Source organism: Uloborus diversus, chromosome 7 (assembly GCF_026930045.1).
Source record: "Uloborus diversus isolate 005 chromosome 7, Udiv.v.3.1, whole genome shotgun sequence".
Classification (NCBI taxonomy): domain Eukaryota; kingdom Metazoa; phylum Arthropoda; class Arachnida; order Araneae; family Uloboridae; genus Uloborus; species Uloborus diversus.
Window position 1 is genome coordinate 59558150 of NC_072737.1, and position 21789 is coordinate 59579938.

The window sequence follows — 21789 nt, forward strand, 5'->3', positions numbered from 1 at the left end:
GCATAGTGTCAGTAAAGACTGATGCTTTGGAGTATATACACCCAAACCTGTTTTCGTGCGGTGGATAGGGACCGCATAAAAAAATCGCATTAAAAAATCGTACGAAACTTCACCAGTAGCTATAAAAAATAGTTTTCGTAACACAGTAAAAAAAATATTTTTTTCTATTCGGTGGATAGGGATCGCATAAACAAGTTTGAGAGTAGTTCCACGGACATACTCTCTTTACATTGAAGTTAATTACAGCATGTCTTGGTATTTACTTCTATAAAACTAAATAACTTTACTATCAAATGTGATTCAAAATTAGATGTGAGCCTACTCGAAATTAGAACGAAACATGCAAAAACAGCGTAATGATAATCCTAATTATGTATACCTAATTAACAATTCGGTGTAATTTTCGCACTTAACTTTTTTAAGCACCCCCCCCCCCCCGATTCTCATTCTCCGTATCATTAACTGTGACTCAAAAACCGATATTTGCCTTATCTTGTATTTTGGAAACTTCTATGGTTTAAAAATTCCGTCAAGAATGATTGATCTTTTGTGAACTGTGATTTCTGCTTTATTATGTTGCTTTCTTTGTGGATGTAGCTAAGAGGGATATTATAATTTGATTCTGGAGAATGATGTTAAGCGTTCAAGATTTATAAGCTAGCAAATGCAATGTTATAATATTAATGAACTAAATGAGTCGAAATTATTACTTTATGTAATTAAGGATTTTTTATAAAGCAAACTAGACAGAAATCTGCTGTGGGAATGTAAAGCACAGTATCTGCAGAAATGTGTTTCTGAGATATTGGAAGGATCGCGCTTTAAATTCCCTACAAATGATAGGAAAATTTTTGATTTTGACGTTTCTTTCGAGATTTATTTTCGGCGGAAACCAAATAGGCAAACTTGACAATAAAGGGGTAACAATAAAAAAAAAAAAAAAAAAGAAAAAAAAAAAAAAAAAAAAGAAAAGAAAAAGAAAAACTGCGTTTTCTTGGAACATCTACCGTATCACCCCGCATTTGCTCGCATGTTGCAAAATTCATGGGTCACCAGATTTTCAGTAATACTTGCCTGGTCCTTTCCGGCATGCCGGAAAAATCGAGGTTAGGAAAAAAATAATAATGCTCCAAAAAGTATATGTTCAGCTTAAAAATGAATATAGGTTCTATACATACCTTATTAGTATTAATAAATAGTTTAATTTTGTAAAAAATATTAGCTAACAATGTCATTTGTTATTTTAACAAGAGAAATGTTGCTCAACAACGAATAATTTTATAAAATTAAATTTAAACTAAGCATACATTTAAGCAGTAAGTGACGGCCCCTAAACCAGTGCTAAGGAATTTACCATAGCTATTTAAATAATAAAAATTTAACTCACTTCTCAAAAAAGAACCTAAAATAATTAATTTAAAAAAATTATGAACAAATCGCAGTAACGATGATTGCTTCTGAATTGATTGTTTTTTGTCATATAATTAAATCCGTTAATAATCATCTACCATAAATAACAAGCACATATTATGTGCAACACACATTTTTTTTTTTTTTTTGAAAGAAGATTGCTTTCGGGATTTATTTATTTTATTTTTTTTCATCACTGAGGTTTGCTTTCTGATTGGAACTGAATTTTTAAGTTTACTCTTGTTTTGTTGCAAAATAAACCTCGAATTATCGGCATGCTGGTAAACTTCGCTTTTTTCCGGCATACCGGTTAATGCGAAGTAATACGGTAAGACAATGCATGAGTGACAGATTTTAAACTCTTGTAGAAGAAAAACTACATTTTATTTTATGAACATTCATTTAACTGTCCCCTACTACAATTCTTTTCAAAATTCTAAAGGCAAAAGCGCACCCAAACCACCCAGGAAGAACAGAGTCCTCATATTTAAGTTTGGAATTCCCATGATATCCATAGGAAAAGTGCGTTAGAAATTTTCAAAATATGCCATCAAATGTAATGCTTCGATAAAGTGGTTTAGATTGTCTTTTAATTCCATTGCACTAAACACACGAAAGAACTACTATGTCCTAAGTAATTGAATTTTATCTTCGTTGATCTTTAAATACTTTTGCCACTTGCTAAATTTGAACCTACAAGACATTAGAGAATGATTTTGTGTTTCTTACCAACGCACCCACCAAATCTGATAAAAAATACAGAAAAGAAAGCTTATCGTTTTCAAGTATCTCAAGAAGAATCTATTTCCGATAGCAGACAAAAACAGACCACTTGGCTGCATTATTCGTAAGCCCCACACCCTTTTAAAAGAAATGATCGTAAATGACCTTCTAGTGATTCAGCGATAGGAGAAAAAAAAGTGACATCTTAAATGTGGGACATAAATTTTCACGGCTAAACTAAGTGCGTGGAATACGCATCAGTCACGACCCTCTGCCACTCGTAGTTGGAAGATATTTCGATTATTTTTAATGGAATATAGCAGCAAAATGGCTGCATTGGTTCTTAAAAAAGAATTCATGACATATGACTTGTGTGAAAGTAGTTTTTATGATGTTTTCTGCATACATTTTTTCTTTAAAAATAAAATGCATTGTTGTCATTCTGTTGTTTACTTCAAAACTCTCGAATTTTCGGCGATGTTATGTAAGTTTAACAAAATAAATTCTTACTCTCTTTCTCACAAAAATAATGTTTTTTGCTGCTAGAATGTTTATTTAAAAACTTTTAAAGTTTCAGCGATATTATAAATTCTAACAGTGTGTATTCTTATACATTGTTATACACATATGAAGCATTCAGAGCTAAAATGGATCAATATAATCCATAAATTACAAATTCAAAAAAAAAAAAAAAAAAAAAAAAAAAAAAATAGGTAAAATGTCACAGCTACTTGTTTAGAGGAAAATTTCCAACTAATTTTTGCAATTTAAAACTAACCTTAATATGGGCAATAGTTTAAAAGCTCATAAGCAATTAATGAGGTGCAAATTCAACTTTTAATTCAGTAATTAATGGGCCTGGTTTATTTTAAACCTGTAGCTATGGTGACGTGGCTCTGGTAACTTAATGCTTGACCTTGGGCAAGCTTATTCATTATGGGGTGGAAAGAGAGAAATTTTTATGACTGCACACCGGCAGTAAAACTGGAAAAAAATTTAAATTCAGTGTAATTCATAAATTTATTAAAACAAATTTTGAAATTTGAAAATATGAACGAATTTAATATCTAACCTTTGCATTAAACCTAAAGAAAAGTTAAATCTCGAAGGTACAAGTTCCAGGATTACAGAACATTTATATTCAAATAAGTCCCATTTATGATTGTAACATGAGTCAATTCCGATTTGTGATCGTTAGCTTTTAAATAATTAGTTCATCACTCAAAACGCATGCGCACTCGCACTATGTTCATTACAGCACTGACAATGGTAGTAATAACTACGATAGTTGATAGTGTATTAATAGGAGAATCTTGAAGTAGGATCCAATGTGAAACAGTCATCCATAGTTCAGTAAGCGCTGCGTTTCTAATAAGGTGGGTGGCACTGCAAATGACGAGTTGTGACTCGTCTCTAACTTTGAATTAAGTTCCAGCTGTGAAGATGAACTCTGTCGAGTGCAGGTAAAGGGCAGTAAATGCAAATTTTACATTTTTGTTTTGTATTTATCTATTGTACGATATCTTTAATGTACAAGCTCGCTCATTTGGTTTCCGCTGAGAAAAAGACGCGAAAAAAAATGTCTAATTCCAACATTTTCCTATATTTAGTATTTAATACACCACACATTACTTTAAATATCTCAAAAACTCAATTCTGCAGATACTGCCGTTTACATGCACACGTCTGAACTGGAAGAGGGCGGTTGAAGGCAGGAGTTGATGCCTAACTACATCTTGTGTTTATAAAATAGTTTTGATTTACACTGTTATATTTGAAGGGCTCGGAGCAGAAATGTGACAAGGCACAAAGAGCGACTTCTCGATCAAAATTTTTGTTTCCCCTAACTAAAATTGAAATAAATATGACAATAGATTATGTCATGTTTATTTCAATAACATAACATACAGTGCTGGCCAAATTATTAGACTAAGACTGTTTTAAAAGCAAAGTCTTTATTTATTACATATAGACACATTAACGAACAGTAATATTATTATCTAATATTTAGTATGCATTCCCTTGTTCTTGATGAGCATTTTAAGTCTTTTTGGCATACTTTTCACAAGGTTTACACCATTTCTTAACTTTTTAAAAAAGAAGGTAAAAATTGTTTATACTCACTATTATATATATACTCACAACCACATACTCACTAATTACCTAAAACTAACTCTAAATATAACAGAACACACAAATAAAAAGAACTGGTGAACTGTTTAAGCTGATTGAGGTTATGTTCCTGTTAGGTAGATAAACAAAGAACATACACAAAGCAGACAATGATACCACCTGCAAGCATTAAATTATGCTAAAATAACGTAATAATCAGTACACAGTATGTACTGTACTTTAACGGTAAAATAAATAGTATTTTAAGTCAAATAGTTTACAAAAAACAAAAAACAAAAAAAAAAAAAAAAACTCTTTAGTCTAATAATTTGACCAGCACTGTAATCTATTGTCATGGATAATGTAGCTGGTTTTAGAAATGCAGAATATAGAATGTACCTTTGAAATTCCTTTGAATTTTTTTTACAAATATTTTTTGTAAGTTGAAAATTGGCCATCTGAAAAATTCACATCATGTAACACACACATTCTTGCCCTGAGCCCTTCATTTCATTATTTATTTATAAGTGAAAACATAATGGGTTTTGATTAGGAGTTTTATTGATGAGTGTGAAAATAGCTTTAAGTGATTTTTTTTGCTTGTTGCTAACACACCGCAAAAACTCAGGGTCATGTGGTTGTCAAGTCAATAAGGTACATTATCATACAAATATGATATAAGTTATTATATCATATTTGTTTTTGTGCGTGTAAGTCTGCATGTTTATGGCATAAAAAAGAGTAGAGACGTATAAAAAAGGAAAATAATATTTTTCGTTTTTTGTAATAACTTTTTTTCCGAAAAGATTATTCTGTTTCTCTGCAGCATAAAAAAAAGTGCGTAAAATAGGTCATAACCACCCATGAAGGTCGAAAACGTACATACAGGGTTAAGGAACATAGTCACAGCTGATATCCATTAGAAACTTACGACAACACAAAAATACTGGAAGGGAATTGTCAAACATATAACTAAAGGCAGTGGATTATACGTGTAGAAGAAAAAATTATGTCTCATGCATTTTACACATATGAGGTAGTGAGAAGCAAAGGTATGCAAATGACAAAATTTTAAATTTGGAGATAACCAGTACAACTTCTCCTCTGTCTTGGGGCAAGAGATTGTACTAGTAGTCCTGGTAGCTGCTGCTGTATAGCATGATTTAGAAAAAAATTTCAATGAAAGCCTACCTAGGATGCTATCTTTAAATGCATCCCTTTGCTTCTCGCGGCCTCATATGTAAAAACGTTCATGTTTCTATAATGCTTCAACGTATTTTGGCACTGCTCAGTTTTTTTTCATAAACAACACATTCGGTGTATTTTTAAAATTATTATTGCTTTTTTTACTGCGATAGGTTTATAGTTTTCTCCTAATACTGAAATATATTATTTATGCTGAGGTAAATTATGGTAAGAAATACTTTAACACTATTAACTTAAGTGTTTATTTATTAATCACGTAACAATACCATTGTACTCATTTTTAATAAAATAATAGTACTTTTTCGACTATATGTGACGAAAATAGTACATTTATTTAATCTAAGTTGATATTAGTCTTTTGTTTTACTCTTATAGATTAAAAACGTGGTTTTTCTTTACCATTTGAAAAAATGTTATAAATATAGATCCTGCTGTACACTTTTCTTACAGAAATTATATGTATTTTTTAGTGTCCATATGAATACAACAAAGCTTGAGTATATATGAAAAACGCTAAGAATTGTTTTCGTTGAAATATTGCTGAAATATGATTTAAAAATTAAAGTTGGTTGGTTTCATATGATTTAAGGGTGCAAAAGTCTTAAGAGGCTATAATACGCCAAACGAGTTTTCAAGTTTTAAAAGTGTAAAACGTTTCCTAAGGGAATAAGTACTTGAACTATAAAAGACATAAAGTTTGTATAGAATTTCGAGAAAAAAATGCCGAAGTTTAAAGGTTTGATAAAGTGATCGGAAAAATGTGCTGTACAGTAGTTTTGCTTAAAAAACACATTTTGTATAAATCAAAACAAAGACCAGACAAAAACAATGACAGGAAAATGAACACTAAAACACAAAAAGTCTATCCCGCAAAAAAAAAAAGGTATGAAAAAAATGGAGCAAAAACGTTTCCCTCCATCTAAAATTTGCAAATCGTTAACCCCATCATATTAACGACCCGTTACTAAGTATTGAAACACTACAATCTGGTTGCAAAATATTTGAAAGGAAAAAGCATTGAAAGATGCACACAAAAAATGTAATAAGCTCAAGATATTGTAAACGTTTTTACAAAATATCATTAATAAATGACTTGAAAACAAGTCAAAAAAATCAAAATCTCCTTAGCATGCACATAATGCGAAAGTTTACGACATTTGAAGCAGTTTGCATCCGCTTCTTAGAAATGAAAATATAGCTTTTAAGCAAACAAATGTCCTTATCTTTTATGCAGGTGTTGCACTCTGAGCAGAGCAAATAAAGAAGATGCTTAAAGCGTCCTGTTCATAATGTCAGGACGAAGTACTTTATGATTCTCGAGAACAAATAACTGCGAATTCTAAATGTCTTCTAAAAATGTAAAAGGGGGAAAGTGTCCTTTATGTTTGAGTCTCATTGTTAGTTGAATGTTTTACGAAAGTCAAAGTTGGCAGTTTGGAGAGAGTTATGTGTGTCTTGAGCATTTTTAAGAATTGCTTTTGTTACTTTTGTAATGTGCCTATGGTTTTTTTTTTTTTTTAACTTATGCTTGAAAAGTGGGCATGAATATGATTAAGATATTTGTAAGGGAATTGTATGCGCAAGTATGAGAAAGTATAAAAAAAAATTAGTATCTTTCAGAAAAATTGTAGAGTTTGAAGTCTGCATAATTTTATAGCATGAGAGACTCTGGAAAACGATCATGACTGCTGCATTTTTAATTTTGTACATGCATCATCGTTCTGCACATACATTTGCATGTCTTTTATACTAATTTTTTGTACAGAACATTACGGGCGAATGTGTAGTCCTGGCGTCATTGTGACGCTAGGAGTTTAGCTTGCTTTTCTACAACACAAAGTCAAAACTTAGCTTCTGAACATTATCAGTGAAACAGAGCAAATGATCAAGCAAACCACTTTTAGTACTTTTAGTATTGTAAGTTGTGTAGAGTTATTTTTTCTTTATAAATGGGACGCCCTCGAGGTTTCCTTTTAGCAGACCTAATGTGAACACCCGCAACGTAATGCAGACTTTCTTGCGCCACCATCAGGACACCGACGCCAATTGCACACAAAATTGTTACAACTGTTTTAAGTATCCCACAGTTGAAAATAATATGGCTCTCTTTGGGGTAAAACTGCTTTAGGGATTTTACAAGAATAAAGTGACAAAGTGAAACCAATACCAAAGGAATCTTTTGCCTACTGCATAACCATTCAATTTAAGATAATGCTTAGTCAGAAAGATCCAAAACTGTGTAAACAAACGCGGTTATTTTTTTATTCGGAGGAGGAGGGGGGGGGGATTGGAAGGAGATTAGATAAAGGTTTACTCCTCTATATGTACAAGAATAGACATGTAGGAAAGTGGAGTATGCCCTAAGGGATCGATTGTAATGTAGCTAATAAATTGTCTGAAATGCCTTGAATCTGAAAAAATGTGTACACTACTCATTGAGTTTCAAAAAAATTATAAAAGTAGTTTCCAAGGAATTTAAAAAACTGTTTTATAAATGAATTAAAGAAAGTGGGACAATCCAATGTTCGCCAGTCCTCTATTTTATTTTAAATATAAATAAAGTTATTTTAACATTTTCACTCAAGCATTGGAAACAAAAAAGATAAATCGATGTCAATTGCAGACTCGTTTTATTTATTTCTTCGAATGAAAAACCGATTTAAAAATTTGGAGATAAGACTATATTTTTAATGAACAACTAACCTGATGAAACGCAAAGGTGATTTTTCTCCTAAAGAAAAAAACAGAATTTTAGAGATTGTTATTAACAAATTTGAAAAATAGAATTAAAAAAAATCATTTTAACATTTTCACTCACGTATTTGAAACAAAGATAAAGGGATGTCAATAGCAGACTAGTTTTACTCGTTTCTTCGAATGTAAAACAATTTAAATATTTAGAGATAAGACTGTTTTTAATGAGCAAATAACCTGATCAAACGCAAATGTGATTTTTCTCTTTAAAAAAAAGAAAAAAAAAACAGAATTTTCGAGATTGTTACTAACAAATTTGAAAAAAAAAAAAAAAAGAAACTTCTTGTTAATATTAATGTTTATCTCTTTTGCATCTTTAAAGGCAAGGCAGTCTAACACTCAGAGCATAAATTTAGGTTTACAGAAACTAGATGGTTTTATGTTTTATGCAGCTGTTGTGACTCCGAAGAGCACAAAAAAGAAAATATCACTTTGTCGTTTTGTTCAAACATAGGGATACTACACTACGTGAATAAAATACGTTCTTGAGATTGAGGAAATTGTTTTATTATGCCTTAAACAAAGCAGGTTGCAATCCTGGGTGTTCTAGAAAATGCAAAGCAAAATTCGATGTCCTGTGTGCATCGTTGTATTATCAATAAATTTTAAAGTTAAATCTTTTCTTTATTTTCGCAACCTTAAACAGTAATTTATTTTCTTTGACTCTTGTTAAAATTCTACTAAGAGGGCGTTTTTCATTTTTTTAAGTTAAATTTTAAACTTGCGTTATGAAATGGTTTGGCAGAGGTTCAACAACTTTAAAATATATATACTGTTAGAGAGGTGTCAAAATTTTGTTATTTAAAAAAGCAGTATTCTGTTAGCGCTAAAGAGTGATTTATAAAGTTTAACTAATTCAAAGGTTATCATATAATAAGTACCATTTGAGGAACTCAGCAATTATATAAAGTTATTTATAATAATTCTGTCAAAAAATAAATCCCGAAAATGCAAGATAGTTTTAATTTGCAGTGGAACACAAAAGCAGATATTTTCCTTTAATTAAGTAGTTAAAAAAATAATATTATTAACAAAAAACAACAGATTTCAAATTAAATTGTAAGGGAGTATGGGATAAAGTATAATAGTTAAGTTTGTTCGAAAAATGATAAACTAAATACTACAGTAAAATAAAGAAAGAATAATGTATTTTGCAAGAACTTCCATTGAAACGTTATTTTTATTTATTTTTTTCCGCAGTAAATTTATGCTTTTCAACGAAAAAGTGGAAAATTTTCACTTTGATAATGCATGGGGCTAACTCAAAACAAATTATTTTTCTAATGAAAATTTATTAAAAAATATTTTTCTAATAAATATTTTCTAGTTCATTATCAAATGTAAACAAATGAAAGAATGAAAAAATGAACAAATTAGTTAATGAATAAAGTACTTAATTAATATAGAACAAAAAATAAATACACAAGTGAATGAAATCGTGAATGAGTTAGAAAGTACGTAAATAAATTGACAAATAAACAAATTATTAAATGAAGGAATGTAAGTGAATTAGTGTATGAATATGTAACTAATTAAATAAGTAAATAAACGAAATGAACTATTTCACTTTGCCGCATTGATTTTACCACGCGTTTACATGATAAATTGAATTAAATATTTAACATCAAAACATGCCAAATATTTACTAAATAAGTACTGCACTGGACATCAGAAGACCTCGATTAATATTTAAAATGGCAATAACAAAAGTTTTAATAATTTTGCTATAAAACATATCTATAATAAACCACGGAATGTTACAATATGCGTATCAAATTTTGAAAATTCTATTTTTTTTTTCTTTGATCTTGAGAGCTATATATTTCTGGACGAGAATCAGTTGTATCTTCGAAAACATAGTTAAAAAGACATTAATAGATTTTAATTAAAGTTTTAAATGATGGTTACAGAAATTGAATATTTTTTACAATAAAAAAACTTACTTTTATAAAATGCATTATAATACCATACATAAAATTTTGAAAATGACTTGCCATTTTCTCTACCTTGATTTTTGGGGCTTTTTATTTCTTGTGTTTTAGAACATAGTTAAAAAATTGTAGGTTAGCGCTGTAAACTGTGGAACTATTTTACCATTTCACTTAGCTCCGCGGTTTGACTTTGCCCCCCATTTCCCTACATGGAAAATAGTAATATTTTTGCAAAAAGATTGGCAACCAGTGACTTTCATCTGTCCATTCGAAAACGGAAACGACTTTAAAGTAGTGCTCGTGAACTTCTCCACTACTCAAACGTGTTTATTTACTGGAATAGAAAGTCCCCCGTCTAGGTATGACGGGTGAAATTTGCTTCCACATTTGAACGAAGCCTGCTTGAATATATTTTGACAGTTGAAATTTTAATCCTATCTCCAGTGGATTAACCCAAAACTCCAGTTGACAGCGTTCCTTGTTGTCTAATTTCTCGTTTCGTCATTCTCCTTAAATTGCAGTATTTCCAGTAAAACAGTTAAATTACCGAATCCAGTCAGTTCAGCCCTGTCAAAACAAAGCGTTTCCCTGCATGTCGAACATTACCAAAAAATATTATCAAATTATCATACCATGGCGCAAGTTTGATTGGTGATGACGTCAGCAATACTCGGTCAGTGAATTCGGTATTATATATATGAGGAATGCTGCAACCATATTCATTAATCTCCCTCACCCGAAAAAGCATGAAGTAGAACCATTAAAGTGCTTTCCATTTTTTGAAAAATAAATCTGCGTCTCAAAAAAATATATTCAATGTCATGAACCAAATGCTGCATTTTTTTTGTGACTATAAATTTCAAAAAAATGATATATTTCTTAAGAGTTCGTCCAATGGTCAAAATAACCTAAAATGATGGTCGTTTTCCGAAGGAATCAAGAAATACTTCAGTTCTTAAGGACGGGTAATGGCTTGAAAATAAATTCCAAAAATATAGTTTTTCTGTCGAGGCTTGGAAACTTATTTTCCTTTCATGTTTTAAGAAACAGTTGGAAGTTTAAAGTTATAGCTACAATAGGTGTTAAAAGTTTATATAAAAGATTTAAAACGAATAAACGTAGATGTATTACAATTTTGCTAGCTCAAAAGGGCATTTCTTCAATCGGAGTTTGAATTTTACAAATGTTAGTAAAAAAAAAGACATGAAAAGAGAAAAGTATCAGTGAACCTTAGTTAGTTTGCAAATGATGTAGACGCAGTTCCAAATTTGTGGCCAAAAGAAAAAAAAACAGAAATAAACTGAGAATCAAATGAGATTCATTTCATCAACGACTGGTTAAATTTTGAGGATAATTGTTATTATCTTGAATGTTTCTTTTTTCATTGGGTATTAATCAATATCTAGTGGAGAAGCACAAAATTTCCTGATTCATTTGCGAACGCTCTCCTAGTTTATTAAAATTTTTTGCTAACTAATTTTTAGGTTTACTAGAAAAATATTATGTGTCTTAGAAAGCTATTTTGCGTCGGAAAAGAAATAGAAAAAAAGAATTTTTAATATGAAAGTTTTAAGCGGAATCTTACACAATCACTGAAACTTAGCATGTACATAAATGCTATTTTATGACACGAAGTTAAAATAGAACTGGGAGATAACTAATAGTGAATGCAAATTTTAACAACAGCTATTACTTCAATTAATTGGAAAGGTTTCAAAGGAAGTATACTATTTTAGTAAACAGGCTTTCTAATTTAGGTTATGATTCCTACTTTAGAATGCTTGTTATGTATACACTTGAGCAAAGGAGAGCAAGAGGGAATATAATCGAGCTGTTTAAGTTCATTAAAATACTGAACGTTTGTGGGAAAAATTTCTATCAAAATGACAAAACCAAGGGCTATCAAGTTAAGCTTTTAAATCACAAAATAATCTTGAAATTGGGGAAAATTCTCCAAATTACTACTGTCCGTTCTCGAAAACAAAGACTACCACTCAGGATAGATTTCATTTTAAAAAAGGGCGATAGGTTGAGGATAGGCTCTTTCCGCTCGAACTTGCTATCTCTGCCTTTTTAGACGCTACTTTGAAGAACTGCTGAATACGTTATTTTGCACCTTTAACTTCCGAGTTTCCCTCCCTATTTTGATAAAATAAGAGCAGACTCGACGCATGCTTAAATTGGCGCTAGGTCTCGGCTAAGGAAAGCAGACAGAAATTTTACAGGGCTGAAACCATTTAAAGTAGTTATCTAGAAGCAGCTGTAACTTGGAATGCAGGAAATAGTTTTAAGAAGGATCTTGATCTTCATTGGGATTGATAAATTGACTATGACCAGCCTAGCTGGGTTTAGAGTCTGCTGCTGGTAGTCACTTTTGTATTTGTATTTGCATATTCACTAGATGCTTATAACGCATTTTCAAATGTTCGTAACATAAAACATACTTTTTAAGGTGCGTGCCAAACTTTCTCCGACGCACTCACTGTCGTTTATCCGACTCCCTAATTTATAAAACATGTAATAAATGTTGGCATTGAATTCATAAGTATTAAATTTTAACTAAACGGGACAAGCGATTGTAAAAAAAAATAAATTGTTAAAAAAAAATACAATAGTTCAAAAAAAAGTAAATGTGTGCAACAGACACGTTACATATAAGTTTTTTTTTTTTTTTCTTTAATTTGTCTAACGCAAAAAAGGAATCCAAAGAGAAAAAAAAGGATCCAAGTTATCTATCTAGATAGCCTAGTTACTTTTTTTCTTGAAAAGGAACTAAGTTTCATCAAAAAAGAGAACTTCCCTGAGCAAGATCTAAACATCTTTTTAAGATCGAGGATTCCCGAGTCTTACTGTAAATGAAGTGTTTTTAATTAACAGAAGAAAAAGGTCTCCTTTACATCCATGTTTAACTGTTTTTCTTTCTTTGAAATCTGCACTCTTTTTTTTGTTTACCAAAGACATATTTCCCTAACTAATCTGCGTCCATTCCGTATGTATGTATATTACCTTGTTTTTAAATCAAAGAGAAGGTGTTCATCTTATAGCGTAAAAAATGTACTTGTTACGTACGCTGCAAAATTACTATTTCCATAATATACATGGGTGATGCTCCAAAAATCTGACATTCCCCTATCACTATTTTTTTAAAAAAATAAAAATGCTCAAAAAAATTTGAAAAAAAAAAAATATACTTACTCTTTGTTAGGAACATATTAAGGAAACTATGTTACACCCATCAAAACAGGGGGTCAAATTTTTCCACGGCCGAAGGAGGCAAGCAGTAAGTTTCATCAAATGTTAACAAAAATTAATTGTAGTAGTAAGTAAGTAACTGTAACCCAAATCAAAAAGGATATTATTTCTTGACAAAACTAAATCTATGTAAAACCTCCCTTAACGGACACTCCGTACTAACGAACATTTCTTCGAGTCCCGGTATCTTTACAAAGGTTTTACCATATTATTCACTCTGAATATCTTACAACAAAAATAAATATTTTTCAATTTCTATAATAAAATTATAAACCAGCAAATTAACAACAATTTTCACATTAAGTTCTATTGTTTGGCATTTCGATTTCTCTAATTTAGAAAAGTATTTATCTAATTCTATAAAGTTGCGCTCCAGATATTTAAGTCAGAAATTTAAAGCAACTTCATTTACCTATTCGAGCAACATTAAAATTAAAAATGAATAATTAACAATTTTTTTTTGAAAGATTCGTCTGAACAAGAAAAAAAAAGTAATATTGAAAAAATAAATGAATAGAATTTATCTCCTGCTACAACTTTTATTTATCGTTTGCCAAATTCATTTTTTTAACCGTAATCTAATTTTCTAACTAATGTTTTGGAAATAAATTCTATTCCACTATATGTATTACCAGTGCGCTATAAATAATGCTAGAAGAGTGATTTTTTTCCGCCGGGAGTACGACAGTTTGCGCCGAGAGTATGACATTTTTCTTTGCGCCATGAGAATGACATTTTCCGTGTAATTTGCCTGTTACGTAAGCCTAGGATTATAACTAAGGTAATTAATATTATTTTCTTACTCTAACATCTTAATTCAACTATACTATGAGTAGAATATTTTTTTTTTCGTTTATTTAGCACAAAAATTTTGTCTAGGAGAATGACATCAAAAATGTTACATACACATTTTTAAACTTCAAAGTTTTATTAAGAACATCAGACAAATCATGTTAACAAAATACTCAAGGTATCCAACAAGATGGCGATGCTACACAGTGTTGTATTGCAGAAAATTAAAAATTCCTTTTTTTAATTTTATAGAAATTAAACTCATTCTTCAGACAGGAGAATGACATAAAACATGGAGACAAACTTCAAAATCATGCACCTTGATTATTTTAATAATTTCATTTATTTAAAGAATATTGTTTTATACCTTTAAGTATGCGTAATTTAGTACTAAAAATTAAATTTGGAGAATGTTGATGTAAAAGTTTTAAATAATTTAAGTATATATGAGAAACGAATGGAGACACGCCAAAAGAGTGATTTTCTGGTTATTCAAGAGCTTTTACGGGAAAAATAAATGAGTTATTGTTTTAATAAGAATGGAATAACATCGGAAAAGTTATTTCTAACTATTAAACATATATAAACAATTCTAGGTCAAACAATCCATGTGTTAGGCTCCTGATACATACTATTGTTAGGATTTTTGAGAACCGCCCATATGCAGAACAAATGTTTGCTTAAACATTTCAAACTCCTCTGGCGACAGATAAAGGGGTTGTAAAACAATGATACATCATTCCTTAGTATATTCAGTAAGTTACCACCTTATAGTCAGGGCTAAGGCAGAAATACATGAGCTGGCGGTGCATTCCATGTACTCCTTTGAATATTTTTTTTGTTTAAATAATTTGTTCAGAGCATATGGCCAGAAACAGTTAAAATCTTTTTGGCCATGATTCAAATTAAAATACTCCAAGAAATCACTATAAAATCAAAATTTTAAATAATTTATTTACTTATTGTTTCATTGTTGGCAACAATTAAAAAGCGGGAGCATGATAACTTTATAATTACTATTTTTTTCACTGTTTTTGGGAACAATTAAAAACCGGAAGCAAAACTCAGGGATTATGAAAGAGAAAGTAAACAAGAAATTGTCTTTTATAATGAACAGTTTCAGAAAATTATTTAAACTTCATGTTAACGTCAAACATTTAAACAGAACATAATATAGCATAAACAGAATAAATGCTAGTGACACCTATGCTAGGAACACAATAATAAGTTATTAATGACTTCGATCGTATGTTGCACTGTTATGAATTGTATCCATCCATGACATTTTTGCTAATTAAGTCCAGTAAAAATGTATTCTCGATTAATCGTTTGCATCCTCTTATAACTCCTTTTTCTGTTTCCATTTTACCCTGATAATTCTTTCTTACCATCAGTGAAAGTTTGTCGCAACGAATACAAGACATCCTACACACTTATATTTCTTCTAACGAAAGTATATGATATTTTATAATTATATTAAAAGATCTCCTTGCCTAAATCAACTTCTGTTTATTACTTCTGGTTCATTTACTGAAAGAAAAAGAGACTAATTGACAAAAGTTTGCGATTTATTCCCCTTTCTCTGCGGAATTCAAACTTTCGGTTAATTACGTTCTTTTCTCCTTTATTTCCTTCGGGATACCCTCTTCTCTTTAACACGATTTAGTAATTCTAATTAACTATTCGTATTAGAGCGTTAATTTAATTCATAATATATTTCAATATTTCCATGTGAATTAAAAATATTGATGAGTCGCAGTTCGAAAAAAAAAGAAGACTAAAATCAATTATTTTATAATTATACATATCCTACACAATTATTAACATTTCATCAAGAAGTTTGAACTTTATTCAAAATTGAGGTTGTCGATTTTTAAGAACTGAGCGCAAATGTGTTTTGAAACTTACTCGGACTCCGTCCTGTTTATTTATTTATTTATGTATTATTTATGTATTTTTTTAATGTGTGAGTAAGAGGACAAAAATGACGGCGCAACAGGCAAATTAATCAGTAATATACAATATAGTTTGCACTATTGACTTTTGAAAAAAGAAGAAAAAGGATTTAAAAAAAAAGTAAAAAGAAAAACCGAAAGTAAATAGAATTCGAATTGATTTAAACATAAATCTCAAATGATGTTGTAGTTTATAGTACTTGTTTTTTTTTCACACGAAGCTATAACGTGTTTTCTCTCAAATGAAGCAGTAAAATGTTGTCAAACAACTTTCATTTATGTCATTTAAGCCTTTTATACGCTGCTACCAATCTATTCAGGAATAAAGGATACATTATTAGTACTCCTATAGCAATGGACTGCTGAGTACGCAAAATCTCTGGTGATGAAAAGTATTTATTATCTGTTTAATAAATTGATTAAACACCTCACATGACATTTGTGTTTTCTTAACTGTGACGGTACAGCGATTACTTATAATAATATATATATTTTTCTTTTTTTAAGACGTCCCCAAAAAAATTATTGAACCTGTGAAGCATTATGGCTCAAACCGCATACTTATACGGCAATTTGTTGCGTTTCTATGATTTTTAAAAATGTGTCAAAGACTTTTCCGACACCCTGTACAACACGATTTTATTGGGTTGTCTAATCAAAAGTATGTAAATCTTAGGCCTGTCGCGATTTGATGATTGAGTAGTTCTACAGATTTTTTGCAGATGAAACCAAATTAATGAAGAAATTCTAATTAAGACTGCAAAATATCTGCTTTTTTAAAGGAGTTTTTGAAAGCATCACATAATCTTTTTTCTGCTTAAATGTTGAGATTTAAAGTGTAATAGTGTCAACTGTGGAAAATTAAATCTACTTCTAACTTGAAAAATCTACAGAATATTTGCAGATTCCAGAAAAAATACTCAGTTATTGAAACTTCAACTCAAGGCAAGCCTATGATATGCACACTTGACTAGACAACCCTTAGAGCAGAAATTAAAATGGAGGGAGCAAGTTCATTCATTAGCTTAGCAAAAGCTGACCCAAATACCGCAAGTCACGAGACTCAACAACGACGAATGGTTGGAATATTTTGCGTGAAACAAGAGAGAGAAACCTGATTTCTTCCAATGCTTTGCTTTAAATTGTATCACGTGACTTCGGGTCTTGTTTTCATGAATGAAAGTCTTCACTCCTTCCATTTTTTCTCTTCTCAATAAGACGACCCTATATCATCGATTTTTCAATACTTCTTCTAAACTTTTGTGCCTAACTTAGGAGAAAATTTGATGAAGGTAGTTAAAAGTTTGAATCTTAGACACATACCCTTTGAGAAATATACTTCTGGAAAATAATTCTTGTTACTTCTACCGTAAACTTTTTTTTTATTATTTTATTATTACTAAATATCCATTTTTACCAACATTTTCAATTTCCTTTTCAGACTGAACAGTTGACATTCTTATGGGTGTTATTCATCATGATTGTTGCTGGAAACAGTGCTGTCCTCGTGGCTCTCATGCTTTCAAAGAACAGAAAGTCACGAATGAACTTTTTCATCATGCATCTAGCAATAGCAGGTTCGTAAAATATTATCACCAGTGTCTTTTCTATGTAAATGTACAGGGTAAATGTTTCTGAATTGTGGACAGAAATCCGATTCGTTCGTTCAAGCTTGTTTAAGTACATTTTAAAGATGAGGTTAATTATTTTGGTATTTACTAGCTGCGGCGCGTTTTGATGCATGACCTACAAAAGGCATATTCAAACTACGACATGCAGGAAGCTCACAAACTGAAGAAAAAAGTTTTTCCAATGGGATAATACGGAAAATCTCATCACAGCGAGTACCAGTGCTCCAATAGATCTGTGTCAACGAAATCATTGTTCAACTCCATTTTAACTTACTTTTCTTGAATTCCATAACAAAGAAATTCGCGTCATAACGAACAAAACTTGCGGTCCCTTGAGCTTCGTTGTAACGAGGTGCATGGAGAAGGTGGCTAACAATAACTAAACAACCTGAGAGATCCCTCGTCTACATTATTTATGCGAGCAAAAGCGATAACAAGTTTGGGATTTAGACCACATATTTAATGCAAAAATTTCCATCTGAGGAATGATGCCCAGTCGCTAAAAATAAATAATCGGCGCTGCGCGAATAACCCTGAAAAAAAAATTTAAATTTAACCCCTTTTTTAAATAGTCAGTATGTAAATTAAGGTGCGTGCCTTTATCTTGGTACTTTATACTAAGATCCGTCTTAATGAATTTGGCTGACTGCAACCTATACCAGTTATAAACGGTTACCATGGTTTCATCACTGACTTGCAAAGTGTTACTCATAATAATTTTCAGATTAAAAAAAAAACAGAAAAAGGATGTTTTAAAAGACAGTGTTTTCAAAAGTCGAAAATACTTTCTCAAATTAAGGGGATAAAAATGTATAACTTTGTACTTTTGTCAAAGTTGTGCCTATCACAAGTGTGTGGCGAAGCATTAATTGTTTGCTTAAAAGAGTTTTGTTAAAAATTCAACAGGAAAAAAATCTTACTACCTAACAGTTTCAAGCTAATTTTGAAAATTTGAATTAAAAACATAAAATGAACAACTGTTTCAGTTTTCAAATCGCTATGAATAAATAGTTCTAGTAAACAGAAAAATAAGATAATAGATCGATAAACAGAATGAAGAAAGTTGCCAAAAATCGTTTGCAAATGAGACAGGGAGAAGAAAAGGGATTCAAGTGGCAAAATTAAAAACTTGGAGATAACCCGTACAAACGGTAGGTGAACCTCTCCTCTGTATTAGGGCAAGAGATAGTACTAGTAGCCCTGGTAGGTGCTGTTAAACACCATGATTTAGCAAAACTTTTCAATGAATGCCTACCTAGGGCCTTGTCTTTAAACACGTTTTGCGTTTATTTTTTCACTTATATCCCTTTGCTTCTGACTTCCTCATATGAGGCAGTGAGAAGAAAAGAGATGTAAGTGTCAAAATTAAAAATTTGGAGATAACCAGTACAAATAGTAGGGGAACCTCGTCTCTGTCAAGGGGCAAGAGATGGTTATAAGAGTCCTGGTAGATGCAGCTGCATGGCATGATTTTGAAAAAAAAATGAATGAAAGCGTACCTAGGACGGTATCTTTCAATGGGTCTTACTCAAAATTTGAAAATATCTCACTGTCTCATATGTAGAGGAATTTATGAAAAAAAAACTATTTTTAAAATACATAAAAAAAAATCTCCTTAAAAGTTTTGCTGCCATTTTATAAATTAATTATTCTTGTGAACTGTATTAATTTAATGTTTTCTGTAAAATATTAGAAAATAACTTGCGAAATACTATGTGACGGAGAAATATAATCCTTCGGTTTTCATATTTTAGTTCGTTTCCATGTCACTGAATTGTCATCAAAATATTAAAGATGTGTTTTAAATATTTCAAACAATTATATTTGCTATCAGGAACTTTTATTTAAAAAATAAATTTCTTTCGACGGAGCTACGCTGTTTTTTTCTTTTTCATAGCAAAAAATAGCATGTTAAAATTTTTTTTTAAGACTTATGACAGCAAGAGGAAAAAAAATTGTATGACACATGGTTGTCTGATTTCATTTGCAAATCTTGAATATTTCAGTAATCATTTTTAGTTAAATGTGGTTTCAGAGGAAAAAAAAATCATTATTACCGTTGCTTTTAGTCATCATTTCTCCTTTTAACCGAGGAAAATTTTATCAGCTTAATAGTTTTTTAACATAAGAAGACGTATCTGTATTAAAGTTAACAGTCATTTATAAATTTAACAATAGTTAAGTAACGAATAAATGCCTTTGTGCTGAAAATTAAATAAATCACATAACCAACGTTATGAAGCAGAAACATTGTAAATTACTGCTTTAAAAGCTCACACTTTTTGGCATTGAAAAAGGTGTTCCTTGTAACACCGAAACACGTGTTGGCAGTAATTTGCAATTTTTGTGCTTTAAAACGTTGGCTTGTTAATTCATTTAATATTTAAGTCTCTGATAACATCCTTTTATACAAGTATTTTTGAAAATATAAAAGAGAAATAGCAGAAGTATCATAAACGCAAAAGCAGAATTTGAGCACAAGTATTTTCGTCGGCAAAAAATTTCACTCAAACACTGACACAAATAGGATTTGACTTTCAAAAATTCGGTTGAATACGTGACACTTTTTTTTCCTACATCTAGCTATCAAGTGTCTATCTGCCTGTCATCCGACACTTCTTGGCATTCAATTGTGAAAAGTCGCAAGTCGAAATCTTCTTATACGTCTTGAATCGCAATTGTAGAAAGTTTTTTTTTTTTTTTTTTGCTTTGTTTTTTGATGAATTTGATGTGTTTAAATTCTGTGAAAGACGTAGATATTCACTTTTTAACAGACATTTGTATATTGTGTAGTAAAATATTTCTAAAAGCCAAATAAAAAAGAAACATTCTAAAATGATGTTCTGGTCTGATTTCTAAAAGTAAAAAGTTGCTTTTTTTACTTATTATCCAAACTTATTAAAAGTAAACCGCACATTATCGTCTTCATCCCCTAAATAGGCTATCAAAAAAATAAGAAAATTAATTTAATAGTTTTTTTTTATATATTTATTAAATTATAAAATTTGTTTCGAAGCAGAGAAAGATTTAGCTGCAAACTTCAGGTTGTTTACATTTTGAAAAAAAAAATAATAGTCATTTTTTTAATTAATTCCTAAATTTATTTATACAAAAACCCTTCTCCGTTGCGACCTTCAATACATATACAAATAATGAAGAACTGAACACTGAATAAATACTTTTTGTTGATCAGATTAGTTGAAGTAAAGATTTAGTGTGGTTTGTAAAAGTTCACTGATCTTAACAATGTCATTACTTTTTTTAACCTTATCGGCCGAAAATTAAGCACAAGATAAATGATTTTTTGAACAAGTCAATCAAATAAACTCAAATATTCATCCAAAATGTTTAACTAACCTTGAAACTGTTTGAAATCAAATTTTCCAAGCAATACTTTCTGTAAAACCACAGACATCGACAAAAGATAGAATAAACTAAAAATATAAAAGGTACCTAATCACGAGAAAAAGTGCGGAATGGCATGAAAATATAATATTGCCCACGTAGAATTCGAGCAAAAAAAAAAAAAATAATAATATTAAAATAATCATAAAAAAGACACTACCGCGACACCCGATTGATGTTAGGGCAAAACTAGGTGTTAGGATCGCCTTGAATCTATGCAAATGCTCATGTGGTACATAGTAGGTAGAGCTCTAGACTAGAAATTTTGAATAGTATCCACTGACTTCCAAAATCACAAAAAATGGAAGCCACTTTTCAACTTTCGGTAGCCCTTTTTTTTAAAAAAAGGTATGTACGCAGCGACACTAAGGCAACGTAGAAAGTGCATGTAATCGTTATTAATTATACAGTCAAACTGGCTTATAACGAGTGCAAAAGACGATATTTTTTTGTTATAAGCGAGTGCTTGTAAAAAGCGACTTCGTGAAAAAGTGATAACAATTCCTCAAAGTTGCTTTTTTTCTTCTTTTTAATCACTGTTCAGAGCCAAATAGGAAGATTATTTTGGTTTGAACTGTCTGAATGTATCTGTCTTATGTCATTGTTTTTGAGGAACAC

At 30.6% G+C, this 21789-nt stretch overlaps 1 protein-coding gene across 2 annotated transcripts in view; it reads left to right on the forward strand.

The window, feature by feature from the left end:
• LOC129225542 (cardioacceleratory peptide receptor-like) overlaps positions 1-21789 on the forward strand; it is a 219289-nt gene that overhangs the window by 159473 nt on the left and 38027 nt on the right. For both annotated transcript variants that reach the window (XM_054859983.1, XM_054859984.1), the window contains exon 2: positions 17577-17712. In XM_054859983.1, coding sequence (XP_054715958.1) covers positions 17577-17712 — 136 coding nt within the window. The remainder of the gene's footprint in view (positions 1-17576; positions 17713-21789) is intronic.